This window comes from Armigeres subalbatus, chromosome 3 (assembly GCF_024139115.2).
Source record: "Armigeres subalbatus isolate Guangzhou_Male chromosome 3, GZ_Asu_2, whole genome shotgun sequence".
Taxonomy (NCBI): Eukaryota; Metazoa; Arthropoda; class Insecta; order Diptera; family Culicidae; genus Armigeres; species Armigeres subalbatus.
In genome coordinates this window covers 17,836,508-17,859,615 of record NC_085141.1, presented here as the reverse complement: position 1 = coordinate 17,859,615, position 23,108 = coordinate 17,836,508, and the positions used below count along the sequence as shown (strand labels likewise).

The window sequence follows — 23,108 nt, the reverse complement described above, 5'->3', positions numbered from 1 at the left end:
AGAAGAATATCATATTATAAATGCTGTTCATGATATTAAATCAAATGCTCTAGGTTTGAATGGTGTACCCATTAGGTTTATTAAATAAATTTTACCGCTGATTATAAGCCCTATCAAATACATATTTAATCAGATTTTTAAGACAAGCATCTATCTTACTAAGTGAAAAATATCAAAAATTATTCCTATTCAAAAATTGAACAATATTCGCTTGATAATCTTAGGCCAATAAGTATTTTAAGCGCATTATCTAAAGCTTTTGAACGGATTGCTAAAAATCAAATTAGTAGTTTTATAGCAAGACATAATTTACTTTCTCCATACCAAACCGGTTACCGTCGTGGACATAACGTTAAAACAGCTGTGCTAAAAGTGTGTGATGATGTTGGAATGATTCTCGACAAAGGTGGTAATGTTATATTGATATTATCAGACTTTTCTAAAGCATTTGATACAATAAGCCATGTTACCTTGTGCCGGAAGCTAGAACGAGGTTTGGCTTTTGCCGTGATGCGTGTCAGTCAATACGATCATATTTGTCTAATCGTTACCAAACTGTCTTTTGCGGTAATCGTTTCTCCTCAATGCTCCCCCCCATTAGTTCCGGTATTCCGCAAGGATCCGTTTTAGGACCTTTATTATTCTCGCTTTATATAAATGATTTACCTCGTAAACTAAGAAATTATTGTATGGTGCATCTTTTCGCCGATGATGTGCAAATCTATTTTGATTGTACGCATCTTGACCAAAGCGAAATTGAAGCCTTGGTAAATAACTGCCTTTTAGAAATATCAAGATGGGCAAAGCATAACTCACTGGTTCTAAATGCACGGAAAACCCAAGCAATCTACATAACACGAAGCAGAAATATGATAAGCGAACCCAATATTTTCCTAGATAATGATAAAATAGAATTTTCTGATAGTGTGCTGAGCTTAGGAGTTACTATTCAGCGCAATTTTGAATGGGATTCGTTCATACTGAAACAATGTGGAAAAATATATGCATCATTACGTACACTTAAAATCAAAGCAGATTGTCTAAATCCTCCTATCAAGCTTATGCTTTCAAAACTCTTATCTATCAACACCTTTTGTTTTGTGATTTAGTCATTACTCAAGCTTCAGCTATCGTGCTCAATCGACTTAAAGTAGCGTTAAATTGTTGTGTTCGTTTTATATTTAAACTTAATCGATATGCCAGTGTGACTCATTTACATTTCCTAATTGGCTGTAATTTTGATAAATTTGCTAAACTGAGAACCGTTGTCCTACTTCATAGTTTTATGATTAATCAAAATCCTCCATATTTACTCTCCAAGTTAATTTCACTAAGAAGCAGAGCATAAAATATTCATCTTCATGAAGCAATTTCAGTCCGAATTTTGACAAACATCGCATAATTATTCAAAACATAGAATGACATAGTCAGGCGACTACTCCACCAACTCATTTATTCGGATGTCACTGAGTGTGCTTACTACCGTGATGCTCCCTAATTTCGCGCACGCCCTAACTTCGCGCATTGAATCAAAATATTACGATTGTTATGTATTGTGGACAAACGTCACTTAAAATTAGGTAGAATTCCAAAATATAATTGTTGTTGATTATGTTCCACAGAAGAAATTGAAATTGCATTGAGTTTAGCAAACGTAATAAAATCATTTCAATTTTGTCATCCCGTCAATCGCCATGTTTGTTTGTTCTTAGCAGCGGCACGAATTTACCGACGTAAATAAAAATATTTTGTTTTGGTTCATTAGTGGCTAATTTTCTTTTCAAAAAACGCTGAGGGCTCACAATAAGGTACGTATTTGCAATAATACTATTGAAATGCGTTAGATTTTACATTTTCCGCATATTTTTATGCTTAAACTTGGTGCGCGAAATTAAGCACATAAAAAAATAGCAGAGCCTAAATTCGCTTGTCATTTTTCCAGAATGTCTCCGATTCCGTCATCGAAGTATAAGCAGCACGATCCAGAAAAGGTTGCTTCTGCGCTGAATATGGTTCGCAAAGGCCACTCCCAAGTAACAATTAAGGTTGTATCAGAGTTTTATAGCGTTCTTCAAAACCTAATCTCAAAACCTTCCATGCAGTCCTCGCAGTTTCCACATCCTCCTGTAGATTTCTATAAAACCATGTTATAGCCAGTTGGCCCAGTTTTATTGCAATCATTAAAACCTAATATGCGTTCCAGTTCAGAACCAACGGTTTTATAATATACTTCAAGTCTCACATAAAACATGCAACATAAAACCTCCTCTAGACTTGGTGGTTTTGAGAACCACTATATAACCATGATACAACCACTTCATGACTATGATACAACAACAAATAAGCCGATAATGAAACAGTTGTCAACTCTCAGGTTGATTATTTGTTTATTGTTTGTACTCGAAAAAAATGCTTTTCTTCCTGCAATACATGGATTACATGTCAACAACAAAAATAAAAGAATTATTATCAGCCAGTTCAATAAAAGTTCATATCTGGCTTTGAGTGTTCTATGCATGTTTGAAGGCATGCCAGGGATTTTTCATGGTGAAACCATAATAAATAATCAGTATTTTAACAATGCGCTTCGTTAATTTGTTATTATTTAGAATTTTTCAAGTTTAATTAATTGCCTTAGTTAATTACTTTAAAGATAGTTTCAATGAATAACCACTTTGGTTGATCAAATAATCAAAGCATTGTTCCTAAAACTTATTAGAATGTCCAATTTTACCGTTTAAAAGGTGAAACAGAAATTTGCATAATATTTCGATTATGAAATTAATTATTTTTTTTCATATCGGCGACATTTTTTCGAATAAAACTTTGATTGCATAAAAAATGCCTCTATATAACCATCACTCCTGAACTGGCCCTATCTGGGCATTTCAAACACCTAGAGGTTTTATCTTGGCCTTTTTCAAGACCATATTACGACTAGCAAGTTTTATCTTGGTCAAACCTAAAGCTTGGTAGTTTTATATATAATGACAACATGACAATGTAGACGATATAAAAAAAATCATAAACAAACTTTTTCTGCCCTCGGCATCGAATGCAAGTACTTTTAAAAATAAGTATTTCAATTAAAAAGCATATAGTGGCAATTGTTAAATGGTATATTTTGTACCATAAAAGTGTTTTACTCGTGTTAAATTGGCAAAGCATGTATGGATTAAATACATATTTTCATAGCCCTCATGAGCAAATGCTGTTTGAACAGTTTTTTCAACGACTTAAATATATAAGGGAACTGCTCCTTGATTTTAACTCATGGCTCCGATGTTCATCCCATTATTGAAAGCAGAGCAATGGAAAGGTATTTGATTTGTGATTTTTTTCAGCAGGAGTTCGCATGTTGACAAAAAGAAGCGAAGAAATTGGTGCCGTATTTCTTTACTTCCCGATAAGATGAATGTATTTTCAGTGTGTGAGATGGAGATCGGAACAGTTCCCCTACATAATTCACGACATAGAAAAAACTGCTAATGTTTTTTTTTTCATTTTCGACTGAAAGCGAAATGAAAAAACTTCCGTGGGTCAAACAATTTGTGCTGGAAATTTAGTTTCTATCCATAATAGTAATTTCAAGCTTCGTATTCCTATGCAGGTCTTCTTCAGGAGTAAAGGTTATATGTGGGTTTTATACAGGACTCTACGAAGCTTGGCAGCTTTTATAAGTCTTGATCAAAACCAACATATAACTTAACTGCTGGCTTTATGTCAGTTCCATTTTTCAGCTCTGAGGAGGAACACAGGAGCATTATAAAACCTAAAGAGCTGTGGTTTTATATTGGAATTCAAAACGTAGTTCTCAAGTACTCTTGCGGATCTAATTAAATGACAACTAAATAAAACCAAAATAAAACTTTAAGCATTTCTACATGCCGTAATAAAACCTCTATAAAACTAGCATAAATCTTCGAAGCATTGAGATTGTTACTTGGGCTCCGTTCGTCATGCCGCCTTTTGCCATGGAATAGCGGCTAGCACATTGAGGGATAAGTTCAAGCTTAAACATCCTCAAAAGGTAGGAGCTCCAACAGCGCTAAACGCGGATGTTGAAAACTACGCTGTCTCCTGGGTATTAGATATGGCCAAAGCAGGTTTTCCGGTAAGCACACAGTCACTGAAAGCTTGCGTCGCATCTTATTTAAAGAATAGCGGGACAATCACAAAGTTCAAGGGTGGTATTCCGGGTAGAAAGTGGATTAAACTTTTCCTACAGCGTCATCCGAACATTTCCCGTCGAGTTCCAAGCATTCTTCCAAAATATCGTGCTATTGTCACAGAAGGACATATACGTACTTGGTTTAAGGAAATAGCTGATTATATTGTATCGGACGGATTCGAAGGGGTCCTGCAAGATCCATCCAGAATATTTAATATGGATGAAACATCAGTACGGACCATTCCAACTAAAGAGGTTGTGTTGGCGGGAGTCGGAAGTCGCTATGTACATGCGCGCGTTGGTAATTTTGACAAGGAATCTTATACAGCATTGTTCGGAGCAAATGCAGTCATGCTCTTGATGCCTACGATGGTAATTTTTCCATATAAGCAAAGAGTTCCAGGTGATATTTGCCAGAGTCCTGGGCTGTTGGTAAGACAGAGTCAGGTTGGATGAACCGCGATACATTCTTCAAATATCTTCAGGATGTATTTTACCCATGGTTGCTGAAACAACATCTTACATTGCCGGTGATTTTATTTGTAGATGGTCATAAATCACATGTATCGCATCTATCGATGAATTTTTGCAAAAAAAAAACGGTATTATTCTGGTTTGCTTACCAGCGAACACAACGCAAATTACCCAACCGTTGGATGTGTGCTTTTTCAGGCCACTAAAGGTTTATTGGAACCAGCTTCTTGTAGAGTGGAGGATCGAACATTGTGGCGATATGCTCCCAAGAAGCGAAATCGCCCCGTTGCTTAAGAAAGCCGTTGATAGAATGGAAAATCTAACTTCGACACTTGAAAATGGATTTAAACGATGTGGGTTGTTCCCGTTCAACGCTGATTCAGTGAATTACAGCTCATTGACATCTGGATCCTGCAAGGAATCATCGATCATGGCTCCGAATTTTTCCCAAAATGACACTTTAAATGCCGTACAAACACTTTATCAATTTGAATCATATTTGTCGCAGCAACAATTGAAATGTTTTATGCAGAGCCAAACTGGGAATTGGACTGGACCAGTAGAAGATACAGGCTTGTTCACGGTATGGAAACGAATGAGAGATGATACAGCAGGTAAATCGGGTGAAACAAGTTCGATTCTCGAAACAGAAAATATTTGTCAGCTCTCGGAGGATGAAGAACCGCCCTTTATGGGTTTCCCGGAAGCTGAAATTGATGTCCAAGGTATAAAATATATTGTACTACCAATTTACCGCAACATCTACATTATATCTTTTACTGATTTTTAGGTAGAATCCGTGATTCTGAGAACAGCGTGGCTCACACTCTGATGGACATTTTGAACACATCATTTCCTAAACCTAAAAAGGTACAAGATTCCAAACCAAAAAAACACAAAATTCATCCTCCTTCCGTGGCTACTGGTAAGGCTTATGAAGAGTACATTGAAAAGATCGAGAAACAGAAGAAAGAAGACGAATTAAAGAAGCAGAAAAAGAAAATTGAAAGACTGTTGAAGAAAGCTGCCAAAGAGGAGAGTGTTACCAAGAAGCGATTAGATAAGATCCGCATAAAAGTGTAAAAATACTTGTGTTTTTGAATAATAAATAATATGATTCATGCTTTTTAAATGTATTTTGTCTCTTTTGATTATAAAATAAGTATACACGACTTTTATCTAACGATTTGTTTGATTTCGAACATGCGCGAAATTAGGACCCATTTTGTGCGAAATTAGGAACCATCCAATAATTGTGCACGAATTTAGGCACTTTCAATCGAGTCAAGTTTATTCCGTAAATGTGGTTATGTTATAGCACTGGCTCTAATTAATATTTTTCCAAAGCTTCAAATTACTATAGCGGGCCATGCAGCTGCAAATCGGCCGTGTTGGTAATCATTTTTATTTTCTTTACGGGTTGACACTTTGTGTGATCTTAAGTGCGCGAAATTAGGGAGCTTCACGGTATATGCAGGAAAAAACATAATTAGCATTGTTTATATTGATGTTTACCGTTGAAAGTGCCTCGTGGATGAAAATCGGATTCCGTTCTATGTGATAAACTACTTTACTCATTTAAGGCTTGTTCATATTTCAGATAATTTATCAATTTGTAGAACGTACATAAATATTCAATGACTAATATTCAATCGAATATTGACAGTCCAGAGCCGACTATGAATGTGTCTGGAAGTGAGCTGACAAGTGAAGAGAAGTGGACGTCACCAAAAAATTTCGATTATTTTACACTCTGCTAAGAAGTCAGCGAGGCAGAAAGTTTCAAATCAAACGATATAGAACATCGCATTATGGAAGCTCATTTTTTGTTAGAGGCATTCAGTTCTGGAACGAATTACATTCGAGTATTCAGTCTATTATTTCAACATGTTTTGAGCATTTTAATCAATAATTAACTTTATAATGTTTTATTTGTTAATTTTAAAATAAGATTTAAAGCAATGTCCTTTCTCTTACCCTCGGCACTTAAACATAAAAGACTAAAGTCTTAAGTTTTTTGAGAAGTATGAATAAATAAATAAAATAAATAAGCGGATGCACGCGGCTCTCATGCAACTTTCGGGAGAGCTTCAAATTTTAGGTTTCTAGAGATATCTGCCAACATCAGGGACGCGCATCACTGCCCTCATCTGTTTTCTTACAAATGGGGGCTTATACAGGAACACCTTCTCAATTCCAACAACTTCGCATAACTATCTCCTGATCGTTTCTTGCAGCACCGCAAGTCTAGACCAAGAGCCTAACAGCCAAAATTTATTCCTTTTGATTCTTCGTCTACATATATAGCTTTATATGTGGACGAAGAATCAGAAAGAATAGATGTTGGCTGTTACGCCTTTTTAAAATGTTTCTCTAGAAACTTCAATGAAGTTCTCCAGCTGAAAAACAGCGTTCTGATTTTATATCGTTTTCGTATGTTACCAGGCGTTCTGATCTGTTTAGTCAACTGTTGGATATACCATGCGGTCAATTTAGCACAAATCTTCGGAAATCTTTTCGTACTGAGTTTATCTTTTGACTAGAGATAAATAATTAAGGGTTAGATTGGCGACTTCTGGGGGTATGGTCCTCGCCTCTAGCCAATTTTAGCATCTCCAAAGAGCAGGGGAATCAACGACAACAGGTCCTGCATCAAAGCCATCAATGGATAGGATACCTGGATCTCTACTGTACGACTGGTTCCGTGTTTCTGGATAAACTTACATTAATATTGTTTACCTATGTTTCGTCCATGTCACCTTCATCGACCAGATCGAAGTTAAACTTCACTAAATTTTGCTTACATTTTTAATTATTAGTTCTAAGTTTTAACAATGTTGGTCTTAATATTCATTCTTGAATTAAACTTTTCCATAGGTCCCAAGGTTGAACCTGAGGGAAGGGGGAGTGCATTTAAAGCCCCCTTCCCTTTCCAAGTGCCTCTGGCCTTGGAACTTACGACGAGTGAGCAACTGATCCAATTATAAAAATTTCCATAAATAAAGACTTCTATGTCGATCTTGGTTTTGCCGTCTGTCGCTAACTGTCTTCCAGGATGTTGAAGGTTTTCGACCGCATTTTCTCAAAAAGGCGCAAATTTGCGCATGATTTTCCGTAGGAATCTGAAAGTACACATCCCAAACATGATCCCCAACTAAATATCTCCGCGGGGACAGTGTTTCCTTTGTATTTTGAATTTTAAAGTTTTTTTTTTCTTTGTATCACGATTTTTGTTATATCGATATGAAAGCTTTTTTTAATCATCTTTACAATTTCATATATAAACCTTCACACCTAAATCATTTCACAGATTTCGGTGAATTTTGCTTCAATTCACCGAAATCTCAACAGCAGATTTGTTCGGTAATTATTTCACCGATTTTCTGCGGTATTTTCCTTTGTTCAACTGTCAAATCCACCAAAAAATCTGTAAAATTTTTACCGAACAGTTCTGCTGTTGAGATTTCGGTGAAATTTCACAGAAATCTGCGATTTATTTTAAGTGTGTTGGTAACCGAAAAACCTTTCAAGAACTGGTATGAAGTGAAGCGTTTCTCAACTTTGATAACTGAGTAATTCTCGGTGAAATCGAAGGTCGATTTATTTTTGTATTTTTTTATTTCTCTGAAATTTTTCATACGCATTCTTTGTGATAAAAAAAGACAATTTGCATCATTGGTTTGCCATTTTGACTGTAGCCTAACTTTTGACAAAAGCCTAAGCAAAAACACCTTGAACACTTTCAATAAAAATGAACTTCAAAACGGATTGTCCGATCGTTTTGGTATCTTCGGCAATGTTTTAGGTAATCATTTGGGGTGTGTGGAAAAAATATACACTGTGAAAAAAAATTGTTCAATTATTGAAAATAAAACTTAAAAATCAATTTTCTCAAAAACGAATTTTTCAATATTTTTTATTTTTTGATATGTTGTAGTTGTAGCAGATGATAAATGCACTTTTTTTGCACTACATGACAGGCCATAATGGAGAAATGTTGGACAAAAAAGTTATGTTTTGCTTTTCTCGTATACTAAGTATACGTAAAGCCTATATGATCGCTCCAAAAACAAACTTTTTATAGAAGGCTCGGAGACCCATAGTGCTATATACCGATCGACTCAGTTCGACGAATTGAGGTGATGTCTGTATGTATGTGTGTTTTTTTCTCCCTAAGCAATGGAGGGAAATCTGCTCAACAGACATCCTGGGTTGTCCAGGAAGTGCGGGGTTAGGGACCACCTCCAGCAGCAAACGAGGGAGGCAGGACTACATCCCCGACCCACTAAACCGTTTCCATTGCCGCCAAGCCCATCGTCCCTTCGGTACAACCAGAAAGTAATGCTTCAAAGGGGGGCCAGTGCACAACGCATCGTGTCCTTGCGGCATCGAACATTGTGACTCGCTTTTTTAGAAGAACACCATCGTGTATCGTGCCAGTGCATTGCCGGTTTTCCAGGTGGCCTTACCATGCCCTATGTTCTCGGAAGGTGGGAAGGGTCGACTTCGCGCCTGCTTCCCTCTGCACGACTGGTATCAAGAATGATGATGCCGCGTGCACCCCAAATTGACCTCTCTGCGATAAGGTCTATTCGCCAACTAACAGAGGGACTTGCCAACGCGGTGCCTATGCCTGCCCCAGCCTTGACGAGGACCCCTTTCCGTCCTCGGGCTCGGAACCCGCCCGGTTGACCGACGCACATAGGAGTAAATAAGCCAATTCTTGGACAAAACTATTTTTTGCGGTTATTTGGGCATGATATTCCTAGAACGAAGTAATAATTGTCAATCATGTAGGAAAATGCATTTTTTCTGATAAATCTATCCACCTAACAGTGTAAAACCAGATAAAAATGTCAAAATACATATGTTTTCAAATAAAACCTCGCGTTTTATGTAAAATCTCTTGCTTTCGCTACGCGAACGATTCTAAAATATATAATATTCCTATAAGTAGCAAGAAACCCGTAGTTAAAGCTCTATCCTAATATGGATTTTCTAACATTTACAAAGGAAAAAAGCATCTAACTTATTTTAACCCATGTCCAAGATCCCAAAAGAAAAATGGTTGTATAAATTCGCATGCACAGAAGTGAACACTGTTTTTGCTTGAACACTCTTTTCTCCTTAACTTACACCTTAACCTTGAAAATTAGGGTGTGAAAAGGTGAAGCCTGTAGTAAAAAATATAAATCACCTGTATTCTATACTGCCGCTATGGGCCTCCATATAAAGATGTGCTCGACTTGAGGTTAGCGGCAGTATATACCATGGCTTGAAACAACAACGATTACCATGTCCGAGTTGAAGCCCACAAGATATCATAGCTAGCCATGACGAAACTATCATAACGGTTCATAAATTATGATCACTTCAATGAAAACGGGTTCATCCTAAATCTAGGTAGTAACAGATTTCTCTACAATGCAGAATTTATAGATAAGCGATTTCAATATAAGGTTTTCAAAAAGATATCAACGAAACTCATGGGAGACCCATTATTCTATTTGTGTCTTGACAAAATGCATGCTAAATATCTCGCTTTTTTTCCTGGATTCGTTATATGTGGTAATTTATGAACAAATGTTAAAATTTTGTTTTAAAATTATGAAAAATCGCATTTTATTCAAATAGCTCAGAATCTAATTTGCGGACGTTTGCGGACGAGTTTTCACGTGGAATGCTTAGTCCATATCTTGAAGTTACACCCAAGTGATTTACCTTTGCCGGATCTTGCCGTATAGATTAACTTTTCCTCTGAAGAAAAACATAAAAAATAGAAAAAATAGTGATTTTCAAGTGGTCACCACCTGAAACATAAAATTTATAATTTGACCATAAACATGAACAAATTTGAGACATACAACTATAATCTACTCATTGTGTACTAATAATAGCTTGTTGATAACATTTATGTTAAGTAAAAATCAGATTTTCCAAATACTCCACAAATAAAATAGATAAAATCCAATCCAATACCTCATTTTTGAGCCCTAATTATATTTTTTAATAAAATTTTGGGTCATTTCCGAAATAGCCATAGTATGCAGAATGTTTTTAAGTATCTAAAAAAAATATAAGAATGTATAAATGTTGAAAAAAAAATTTTGGGTTTTGTCCACGAATTTGTTCTAGTTACTCTTCTGTGCGACGCCGCGAAAGCGACGATACCATGTTGTTCTTCGCGCGGCCACTTGTTCGATAAAAGGATCGAGTTCGACCACAGAGCATGACCACCGGTATGACCCATGAAGCCGACTCCGATCCCTTGGACCACCTCTTATTTGCGCCTGAACTAGCCATCCTTGAGTCCACGCGCCACCTTCTGTGTAGCTCCGAGACGATTTGGACGATAGCCGATAAAACGGCGTTCCAGCCAACTTCATCTTTACACATCCTCCGAACTAGGTTGTCCGGGGTAGTGTCCAGACCACATGTGGCAAGCATTGCGCGAAAACGTGGGCACACGAACAACACGTGTTCCGCCGTTTCCTCTAAACCTGCGCACACCAAACACTCGGGCAAGGCCGAGCAAGCCAGCTGCGTTACCTGCACTGTGATTTTGCAGCACGCTTAAACGCCGGAACTTGAACCCCCATGGGGTGCTTGCGGTTCACAGCTTTGCTGGAACAAATCAAACAGTTGGGAGGGTTCGTGCAGCATTGTGCCTTATGTCCCTCCAATCCGCAGCGTCGATAGAGCTTGCTTCTGTCAGGGCCTTTGCAGTCCCATTGCTTGTGCCCCGGTTCCAGGCACTTGAAGCAAACTTCCGGTTGCTCGTATGTGCCCACAGGGCACACCGACCATCCCACCTTGACGCTCCCTAACTTGACTACCTTGGAGGCGTCCGCTGCAGATAGCCGAACCAATGCTACCTGCGTCCCTGCCGGACCTTTCCGTAGCCGAACGGCTGCGGTGGGCGTCTCCACTTCACACTGTCGCCGCAGTGCCGTGACGAGCTCTTCGACTTCGTTGATCTCGTCCAGGTCTTTGACTCTTACATTCACCTCCGTCGTGAGTGCCCTCACCTTTACCGTCTCGCCTAGGACTTCCTCCGCCAACTTCTTGTAGGCGGCGTCCTTTTGCGAGACGCCCCGCTTCAGCTCGAGGATCATCTCGCCCATCCGGGTACGTCTTATTCAAGTACTTAGCCTCGTCCATCTTGATGACTAGGGCATCGCCCCTGGAGCGATTGGCGCCTACCCTAGACTTCTTGCTACCCTCATTCGCCTGGTTCTTCGTTTCGGCCCTTGACGTCTTCGATTTCCTCTTGTTCTTGACCAGGGTCCAGGAGGCGGTAGACCTCGACTTCACGGATTTCACGGGTTTACACTTGGCCGTCCCGACCGCCCTCTCCAGCTTGGCGTCCAACATCGACTTTCGAAGTTTCAGCAAGCTCCTCTTGAGGTCCTTACTGATATTATGCTTCGATGACGCAAAGTCGATGATGGCGTCCAGCTGTTCCGTCGCCACCTCGAAGGCCGAAAGCCCATCGCGTTTGCGGTTCATCGCCCCACAAGCCATGGGCCGTCCATAACCTCTACCGGCGTAGCCGAGATGAAGGTTAAGTGACCCACGCTGGCGCTGCGCACTGAGCTGCCGACTATTGCCTCTGGCCTCCTAGGCGGAGACCTGAACAACCCACCTCTTGCGAAGGGGTTGTCGCCTACACTACTACCACTAATTGAAGAATTGACTTGGTTTTCCATTTTGGTCCCACGAGTTGCTCGGGAAAAGAGGTCCACCACGCCAGAGCCCAGCATGACGCGGTAAGCGACAATTACTGTGGAGGGTGCCCAGGTACCCCACAGGCTCCGTTAGAGGTCTAGCTCATTATTTCACCCCCCCCTGGCCATGCATCCCCTCGGCACGGGTCGCTTAACGCCTTGGGATTAGGGGTTAGGGACGATGGTCCCTTTGGTCGCACCCCCTCACTCTAGCTGATGTCAGAAGGACAACAGTGCCCAGGCTACACTACTAGCTAAGTAAAAACCCTTAGCCTGGCGGTCGATTGTCATCGGAAGACCCGTGGAAGCGTGAGATTGTTTTTTTTTAACTTTATTAGAGTGATTTTTAAGTTTTTAACAAAGTTCATCACTCGGGCGTGAGATTGGAACTTGTAAGGACTAGAGCTGTGTAGGTCGCTCCTACCCAGACGTCAAATCACCATTTCGCAGCCCGTGTGTGTGTGTGCGCACCAAAAGAGCAAAAAATCTAGTTCACTTTTTTTGTACTTCCCTTGATCGATTTCGCAACAGGTTGCATTCGACGCAGTATTTTGCTCAATTGTTTCCTATTGAAAATTTGCCGGATCGGACAATGGACTTGGAAGTTATGGCCAAAATACTTTTTCTCATAAAAAGGGCGTAAAAAAGTCTCGCTCACTTTTTTTGTACTTACCCTTGACCGATTTCTTCGCAATAAGTTTCATTTGACGCAGTATTCTGCCCCATTGTTTCCTATTGAAAATTGGCCGGATTGGATAATGGGCTTGGAAGTTATGGCCAAAATATTTTTTCTCATAAAAAAACGCGTAAAAAAGTCTAGCTCACTTTTAATGCACTAACTTTCAACCGATTTCCTCGCAATTGGTTGCATTCGACGCAAAATCTTGTCTCATTATTTCCTATTGAAAATTGACCGGATCGGACGATAGGCTCAAAAGTAATGCCCAAAATACTATTTTTATACCGCACGAGAAAGGCATCATCACCGCTAGGTGGATTAATCTGGGTTCTTACGGAATAATCGCGTAAAAAAGTGTCACTCATTTTTCGGACACTTATCCTCAACCGATTTGCTCGCACTATTTCTCATTGAAAATTGGCATGATCGGACTATGGGATCGGAAGTTATGACCAAAATACTTTTTGCCTTTCTCGTATACAAAGTATACGTAAAGCACGGTGTGCCTGTGACGGTTATTAACGAAAAAAAATGTCCATCCATTCTGAACTCGCCTTTCGAAAGATATAATATCCAGGCGTCTGCTATGAAAATTTCAAAATATTTCATCTAGGGAATCGAAAGTTATAGCAGTTACAAATTTAATGATTTTTGTGTTCGATATTTCACTAATATGCAACCATATATACCGTGAATTTCCTCCTGATTACATCCAAATAAATTATCATCAAATATGCAATTTGCAAAGGATGTTAGAGATAATATTGTTTTAAAGTCAATGACAAATAGACAATACAACCACAATACAGTATTCAAATTACAGAATTATTGCACTTCAATCTCCTAATCATACCAAAGTGTGAATACTGTCTATGACAGACTAACTACACTCTGTATGATGATTCTGCTTTTATTAAATATGATAATAGTTGGTAACATAGTATACCGCGCTGAAACAATTTTGTCTTTCATGGGTACTGGGTAGTTAGTAAGACTAGTAACCAACATTTAAACAACAATGTGCATCATTTGTTGTCAGTTATACAACCATCATCCAGTTCGTTTCAAGCAGTGGTACAAAAACGAGTTCCATTTGGAAAAAAAATGGGAAAGGCTGGATCACACGAGGAAAACCGCCTTTAAATTAACTGACACAGGGAATACTAGTATCCGACTTAGAACTAGAAGAGGGAAACCATCGCATTTCCATAAAGCCAGGTAAGAAAATAAGAGATTTTAAAAGACTGAAACTATTTAAGAAATATTTCACTGTCATGAGACGAGTTTAGTACAATTCCATTCAATTCCACCAAATCGTATTACTTTTACATATACGTATTTCGACCTTAACTGTACACACTTAGTTTTTATTTCTGCAGCTCGGCAAAAATCCGCACAGCCGTACGCCAACAAAATAAAAAGCTGATATTCCGGCAAAAATGATGTTTGTTAGCTTATTTTTGGCAAATCATTTGCTGATTTTCAGCACTTTTGACTGAAATCTCGGCTAAAAACATGTTTTCTGGGGCACAGCTGAGCGAATCTCGGAAAAATTGACCATTTTGCTGAGATCCCGGTTAAAAAAATACTGAGACACTGAAGACGACCTTACAAGTCAACAGACCTGACTCGAGTCAAGTAAGAGACACTGAAGACGACCTTACAGTTGAGGTCGTAAAACGTATATGTAAAAGTAATACGATTTGGTAAAATTAAATGGAATTGTAGTAAACTCGTCTCACGACAGTGAAATATTTCTTAAATAGTTTCAGTCTTCTTAAATCTCTCATTTTCTTACCTGGCTTTATGAAAACGCGATGGTTTTTCTCTTCTGGTTCTAAGTCGGATACTAGTATTCCCTGTGTCAGTTAATTTATGTAGTAAATGCATTAATTTATGAAGAAAATGCATCTTAGTTCAACAAGTCAGTTAAATTGTTGAGACGTTCCGATGTGGGGCATGTATGCTCTTTCCGTCTGCCATTCTCGGAAAAGGCGGTTTTCCTCGTGTGATCTAGCCTTTCCCATTTTTTTTCCAAATGGAACTCGTTTTCGTACCACTGCTTGTATCAAACTGGATAATGGTTGTATAAATGACAACAAATGATGCACATTGTTGTTTAAATGTTGGTTACTACACACTTAACTCATTCCACAGTAGATCAACAGCAGATCTGTTCGGTAACTATTTTACAGATTTTTTGTAATTTTTCCCATTGTTCAACTGTCAAAAACACCGAAAACCAGTAAGATTACTTACAAAACAGTTCTGCTGTTGAGATTTCGGTAAAATTTTACCGAAATCGGCGATTTATTTTAAGTGTGAGTCTTACTAACTAACCCAGTACCCATGAAAGACAAAATTGTTTCAGCGTGGTATTCTATGTTAAAAAACTATTATCATATTTAATAAAAGCAGAATCATCATACAGAGTGTAGTTACTTGTCTGTCATAGACAATATTCACACTTTGGTATGATTAGGAGATTGAAGTGCAATAATTCTGTAATTTGAATACTGTATTGTGGTTGTATTGTCTATTTTGTCATTGATATTAGAACAATATTACCTCTAACATCCTTTGTTTTTTTTTCTATTATTCAAAGAATAGGTTTTAGGTTATAGTTGATTGAGGTTGCAAATTGCATATTTGATGATAATTTATTTGGATGTAATCAGGAGGAAATTCACGGTATATATGGTTGCATATTAGTGAAATATCGAACGCAAAAATCATTAAATTTGTAACTGCTATAACTTTCGATTCCCTAGATGAAATATTTTGAAATTTTCGATTGTACGACAATTCCCCGAAAACAAATTCCCCGAATGCAATTTTCCCGAATGCAATTTCCCCGAATGTAACAATTCCCCGAATGCAATTTCCCCGAATGTAACAATTCCCCGAATGTAACATTTCCCCGAATGTAACATTTCCCCGAAAATAAAGTAGTTTTTGCAAACACATAATTGTCATCAACTATTGACGCCCGAACAGAGCAGCGTTCAAAGATTTGTTCCAGAGTGTCTCTTTGGAGATGCCGAACATGACCAAATCTTTCGATAGTATTGTATGCCCTTGATCTTCCTTACTGTTAAATTATATATCTTATTGTTAAATTATAAAGATATTATAATAAAGTGTTTTCCTATTCATTTTTTTTTCTAAAATATTCGAACATAGGCTGAATTTATTTGGTGGAGCAGAATCGCGAACAGAAATTCCGTTTGAAAGCATAATGGTAAAAATTTGCGAAATCAAACTCCTGTCCTATGTAAGGTCTATCTCTTCTTAAGAAGTTACTGTAATCGTGGATATGAATCCTTAAAAAAATAATGCGTATGCCCGGAATAGGGCAATGGTGAATGTGATCCCTTCTTTAAAAGTAGTACATCTACTCGGAATAACGCAATGGATTAATTTGATCTCTACTTTGAAAGTAGATGTTTTTTCCAGAATAATGAAGAAGTGAATGTTATTCCTTCTTTAAAAATCTGTATCTACCTGGTCTATGGAAACGGTAGATGTGATCAATTCATTAAAGTTAGACGTTAGCTCGAAATAAGCCAAAGTAGAATGAAATTACCTTTAAAGAAGTAGGAATTTGCCTGCAATAAGGTTATGATAAATGTAGTCTCTTCCTTTGATGTAGACGAGTTTGGCTGGAATAGATATAATATATGAGATCGCATCTAGCAATAAATATCAATTATATAAACCGAAAAAAATGATGTGTTCATTCAAAGAAGGCAATATCTCCTCCATTGTCCTTATAGTGCGTAGACGCGATCATTTAAGGATGATGATGATGATGATGATGGTCCCGCCACATACCCCTACAAAGGTTTGAGCTGGACGAGTTATCTTTAAGATAATTAAATAAGATCAATGTAATCGGTTTTGCAAACAAACGATCCGATTGTATATACAGATATAAAATCCAAAAAAAATTCCATACTGTACAGCAAAAATAAATTGGTAAAATGAACTAAAGAACTACACCTAGAATTTTGTAATCAACAGTAGTGATACATGGAGCTCATCAAAAGCTAAACTTGTGAAACCTCTCGCACAGATTTCAAAAGCTCCGCCAAACATCGCGTTCTTTTCACAAACCAATATCGCAATCTAAAACTCACATGTATCTGAACATGGATCATTAGGTTCGACAACCAAACATCAAAACTTGTGTAACCGCTCCGTCGATAACAAAAGTTTCGGAACAACCGCGAGTACAAAATAATCTACCAGAAGGCTTACTACTAATTCAAGAGCATGATTCAACAGTTCGAAATATGCAAGTTTTTAAATAAATTCAAAATCATTCATATCTGTAATCCGCGCGCGATGCTCAAACTTTTGTAGACTACACAAAGAAAGGTTCAAAAATAAACTACGTCAATAAATTAAAATCCATCATCATCATCGAGGCGAACGTCATAGCTTATTAATGCCTCAATAAATGATAAAAATAAAAATGGTCCATAAAAATCATCCGTTGTTAAAAACTTCGTCAAGATACATGTGTTAACGGGTAAAAAATTGCCGGGTAGCTGTTCAAAAGGCAGCTTTGACGTGTGAAATACATTGTCTCTTAAACTGTGTTAGCGTGACTGCACGTTTGATGTGTGAAGGCATCGAATTGAAAACATTTATACCTTTGAAAAACAAAGAGTTTTGTGAAGCGCCATACAGAAAATATGGTGTTCTCACATTATCCGCGTGTCTAGTATTATAACTATGAATATCACTTCCTCTTTCAATTCGATCACACAAATATCGAGGCAGTAAACCGTTTATTACTTTAAAAATGAACACCATAGTCAAGTACACTATTCTTTGCTTCACTGACAGCCATTGTAAGGCGTCCAACAGGAAAGTTGAGGAAGTGAATCTATCACATTTTAAAATCAAACGCATTATTTTATTTTGTAAGCGCTGCAATCTCGATATTTGTGTTTCGTTAGCCAAGAAAAGGATGGAAGGGCAAAAATCCAGATGAGGAGAGATGATTGATTTATACAAGAGTATTTTGCTACCAATAGTCAAATCGTGTTTTAATCGACAGAGCATTCCATACTTCTTGGCTATTTTCTTGATAACATTGTCAATATGTATGTCAAATTTTAGCTTGTCATCAATAATCACGCCAAGATATTTAATATCGCGGACGCGATCAATTGTCTCATCATCAATTTTAACAGAGACATCCTCATTTACTCGGGTTCGCGAAATTACCATGTATTTTGTTTTATTAATATTCAATTTCAATTGCTTGTATTTCAACCATCTACTTAGAGAGTGTAAATCCTCGTTCAAGCGTGAAACGGCATCTGCTAAATTTTTAGCTGCAATGAATATCACGGTGTCATCAGCAAAAAGATTTATATCACAAAATCGTAAGACTCGTCGCATGTCATTTATATACATAATGAATAAAATAGGCCCTAATACACTTCCCTGTGGCACTCCTAGCGTGTTCTCCACGGGACTAGAAACAGAATCATTAAAAGCAGTCCTTTGAGATCTGTCAGACAAATAGCTTTCAAACCAATTGTATGCAGATCCCGAAATTCCAAAGCGCTTGATTGTGCTCAACAATAAGGGCCGAGAAATTGTCTCAAAAGCGCGTTTTAGATCCAAGAACACAGCAACAATCGTATCTTTACGCTCTACATTTTCCTTCCATTTAGCTAATACCAAGTTCAATGCGGTTTCACAAGAATGACCTTCTCGATATCCCGATTGTTCCGGTATCAGCAAGTTATTTCTATTCAAATACTCAAGCAGCTGGCCTTTTACTACAAGTTCCAAAATTTTCTCTAATGTGTGCAACATATTGATAGGACGAAACTCTTCGGCTTTAATCGTCCCAGCAACTTTTTGAATCGGAATCACTAGAGATTCCTTCCAAACTTGTGGCACGTGCCCAGTTCGTAAAGATTCATTTATAAGGTCCAGCAAGTTGTGTCCGATGACATCAAAGCAGTCTTGTATTACCTTGGCATTAACATTATCGACTCCAGCCGTTTTTCCAATTGAAAAGCAAATATTTTCAAGTTCTTCTAATGTTATTGGGTGAAATCCATCAAATCTACAATTAAAATTAATCGGCTGTTTTATTTCGTCAGGCTCATCAACTAACTCAATTGACTGGTTAATCAGTGAGACACTGTTGACGAAATATTGATTGAATTTATCTGTAATAACTTGTTCTGACTGTTCTAATGTGCCATCGAAGGTTATGGATCGCGGTTTGCTACTATTAGGTTTTAACAAGGATTTCAAAATTTTCCATAACTCTTTGCTGTTGTTTTGATGCTGATCAATTTTCCTCTGAATATATTCGCATCTCGTTTTTTTCAACATATGCGAATATTTATTACGCGCGACCTGATACCTTTTCCAATGAATAGCATTATTACTTCTACAAAATTTTCTGTACAATTTGTCCCTTTTACGTTTGAATCGTAAAAGATCCAGATTGTACCAGCTGTTCGAGTTTTTCAGAGATACATATTTATGTTCTATTAGATTATTGGTACAGGTTTTCAAAACGTCAGTAAGAACAGCTGATTTTGATCTAACGAACCGACGTTTGATTGAAAATCCACGTTTCTTGCGACAAGACCTGAGATAGCTTGTTTTGAATATTTTCTCCAGCACTTTAATTTGATAAGATCACTATTATTATCACTATTATCATCTACGTTAATTACTAGAGTTTCATGATCGGTTATTTTCAAATCACAAATCGTTACCGTACTAACGGAATCGAAATTAGAATATACATGATCAATTAAAGTTCTACTGTGCTGAGAAATACGTGTGTAATCGAAGACCTTTTGTTTCAAATCAAAAAGTCTGCTAACCGTTTCAAATGATTCGAATTATGGATGTCACACCAATTGATATTAAAATCGCCAGCGAGTATATTTAATTTACTAGGATCTATGAACATCTCCAACCAGTTCTCCAAAATTTCAACAAATCGCTGGTCATTTGAACTGGGAGAGTGATATAAAACTCCATAGTTACCCATCTTCATGCCACGTTCAACTGCAATGCCTAAGAACCAGTTACCATCACAAACTTCGTTCAACTGAAGCTTGAATTGAACCGATTCTTTGACATAAATAGCAACACCGCCAGTGTGTCTTGAATGTGATAAACAAGCAGCTACACTGTAACCCGGGATACTGTACTGTTCGAAAGAATCATTATCTCCTTCCTTCGCTTTACTCCAGGCAAACGTGTACAATTGAAGAAGGGTCTATCTACCCTCTTTGTCTTATATCGGGCAAACGTGTTCATTTTAAGAAGGCATTATAACTCGTTTTCCTCTAATACCGGGCGAAGCGATTATAAAAAAACATTATCCCTTTCCTTCGCCTTATACCGGAAGACGCAGTAATTTTCTTCCTGTATCTCTATCCTTCTTCCTTATTTTTCCATTCATTCTTCCTACATCTCACTTCGTATTTCGCTCTTTCTCGCTCCTCACATAACACTTCTTGCATCATATTTTTCACTTCTCACTACTTACTCCATACTTTTCACTTCTTACTATGTACTTACTTCTCATTTCTTACTTTTCACTTCTCACTTCTCACTACTCACTACTCATCACTCACTTCTCACTTCTCACACCTCGCTTCTCACTTCTCACATCTCACTTCTCATATCTCGCTTCTCACATCTCACTTTATACTTCTCACTTCTCATTTCTCACTTCTCATTACTCACTTCTCATTACGCTCTTCTCACTTCTCACGTCTCACTTTTCACTACTCACTACTAATTTTTCACTTCTTACTTTTTACTCGGCCTAATGACGGTTCGGCATACAGTAAAACCTCCATGAGTCGATGTTCCATGACTCGATATCGACTCATGGAAGCAAATTATGCCATATTAAAATATATTTCCTGGGTTACTTAGATGGTACCTTCAATCAGCTTCCAAAGGATTTTCTATTCCACATCTCGAGATTTCCATGAGTCGACGATCCCTTCTACATCGACTCATGGAGGTTTGACTGTAATTGTCTTCGGCCCAATGTCCCAGCATCTTTTTTTTACAATTTTTAAGCGAGTTGTCCCGCGACTCTCACTTTTGTTGCAACTCAAAATTATGTCAAAAGCCAATTATGCGACTTTATGTTAAACGACGCAGATTCCTTTTTCAGTTTTAGTTTTATCTGCACTGTGGAAACAATTCGGGGAAATGTTGCATTCGGGGAAATGTTGCATTCGGGGAAATGTTACATTCGGCGAAATGTTGCATTCGGGGAATTGTTACATTCGGGGAAATGTTACGTTCGGGGAATTGTTATTCGGGGAAATTTCATTCGGGGAAATTGCATTCGGGGAATTGGTTTTCGGGGAATTGTCGTACAATCGAAATTTTCATAGCAGACGCCTGGATATTATATCTTTCGAAAGGCGAGTTCAGAATGGATGGACATTTTTTTTCGTTAATAACCGTCACAAGCACACCGTGGCTATATGTTCGCTTCAAAAACGAACTTTTTATAGGAGGCCCGGAGACCCATAGTGTTATATATCGATCGACTGAACTCGACGAATTGAAGTGATGTCTGTGTGTGCGTGTATGTGTGTGCGCAAACTAATCTCACTTATTTTTCGGGCACTTATCATTAACCGATTTGCTCGCAACATGCATTCGACGCAGAATTCTGTCCCATTGTTTCGTATTGGAAATTGGCCGAATCGGACTATGGGATTCAGAGTTATGGCCAAAATACATTTTATCAGAAGAAAAATTCTCACTCATTTTTTAGGAACTTACTGTGAGCCGATTTGCCGATTTGCAACAAGTTGCATTCGACGCGGAATCTTGTCCCATTGTTTCGTATTGAAAATTGGCCGAATCGGACTATGGGATTCGGAGTTCTGGCCAAAATACATTTTTTTTTTACGAAAAAACGAACACGGATTTCCGGATAAACTGACATAGTTGATCAAGGCGATGATGGATCGGGTGATGTACGTAGTTCGAGTTTCAGCGATATTCCCGAGTCCCTTTGAAACACGCAGAGGGTTACGGCAATGTGGTCTTTCTTGTCTGCTATTCAACATAGTTTCGAAGGTCAAAGATTGACACGAGTGGTACGATTTTCACGAAGTTTGCTCAGCTATTTGGTTTCGTCGACGACATGGTTATTTTGGCACGTAACTTTGAGATGACGGAGGAAGCCTACAACAGACTGAAGAAGAGGGAAGCTAACTGGTCCGAACTATAGATAGTAGAATCTATAGATGAGCGAAAGCATCGCCGAGTCGATTTTTTGACCGTACACACATGACGTCACAACCCTTAACATTTCCATTGAAATCGTGACGTCATGCTCGTTTGGAGACAGAGGATTTATCTTCGCTCATCTATATATTTCACTATCTATAGTACGGACTAGTCATCAACACACTAGTCATCATCAAACGAAGTACACGATTGCAAGAGGTTCAAGAGAAGACAACGTGAGCCACCCACCACGAGTTTGTATCGGTGGTGATAGGCTCAAGGGCGATCACTGTGTGAATATAATAGCAGCAGAGGAATTCGGAGACGCATCGTGGCTGGGAATTGTACATACTTTGAATTCCACAAGACGCTCTTATTGAATAGAGTTTGTCGCGCCATAGCAAACTGCCAACCTTCAAAACACTCATTAGACTGGAAGTCTTCTACGGACACGAGACCTGGACGATGCTCGTGGAGGATTAACGTGCACTTAGAGCTTTCGAAATGAAAGGGCTGTGTACCATCTATGGTGGGTGCAGATGGAGGACGGTACGTGGAAAAGGTGAATGAACCACGAGTTGCAACAGCTGTTGGGAGAACCAATCATCGTTCACACCGCAAAAATCTGACGTAATCCGGTGAAAATGGATCTCAACAACGATTCGGCGGGAACAAGAAGGCGAGATGCGCAGCGAGCAAGGTGGATCGATTAGGTGGAAGACGATTAGCGTACTGTAGCGTAGACTGTATGGTTGGCGACGTGCAGCCATGGACCGAGTTGAAAGGAGAAGAC

General features: G+C 38.3%; 2 protein-coding genes across 2 annotated transcripts in view; both read left to right on the top strand.

Annotated features, from left to right (window-relative positions):
* Positions 1-23,108, top strand: part of LOC134225301 (nuclear cap-binding protein subunit 1) — a 110,431-nt gene that overhangs the window by 8,873 nt on the left and 78,450 nt on the right. The window lies entirely within an intron of this gene.
* LOC134225303 (uncharacterized) lies at positions 4,709-5,991 on the top strand. The gene is made up of 2 exons (XM_062705258.1): positions 4,709-5,370; positions 5,436-5,991. The coding sequence occupies exons 1-2, from the start codon at positions 4,905-4,907 to the stop codon at positions 5,726-5,728; spliced, it is 759 nt and encodes a 252-aa protein (XP_062561242.1). The 5' UTR covers positions 4,709-4,904; the 3' UTR covers positions 5,729-5,991.

Excerpts from the sequence above, each read along its gene's own strand:
- LOC134225303 (XM_062705258.1), top strand. The coding sequence starts at position 4,905 with ATGCTCCCAAGAAGCGAAATCGCCCCGTTGCTTAAGAAAGCCGTTGAT. Across the intron at positions 5,371-5,435 it reads AGCTGAAATTGATGTCCAAG|GTAGAATCCGTGATTCTGAG; the intron begins GTATAAAATATA and ends ACTGATTTTTAG.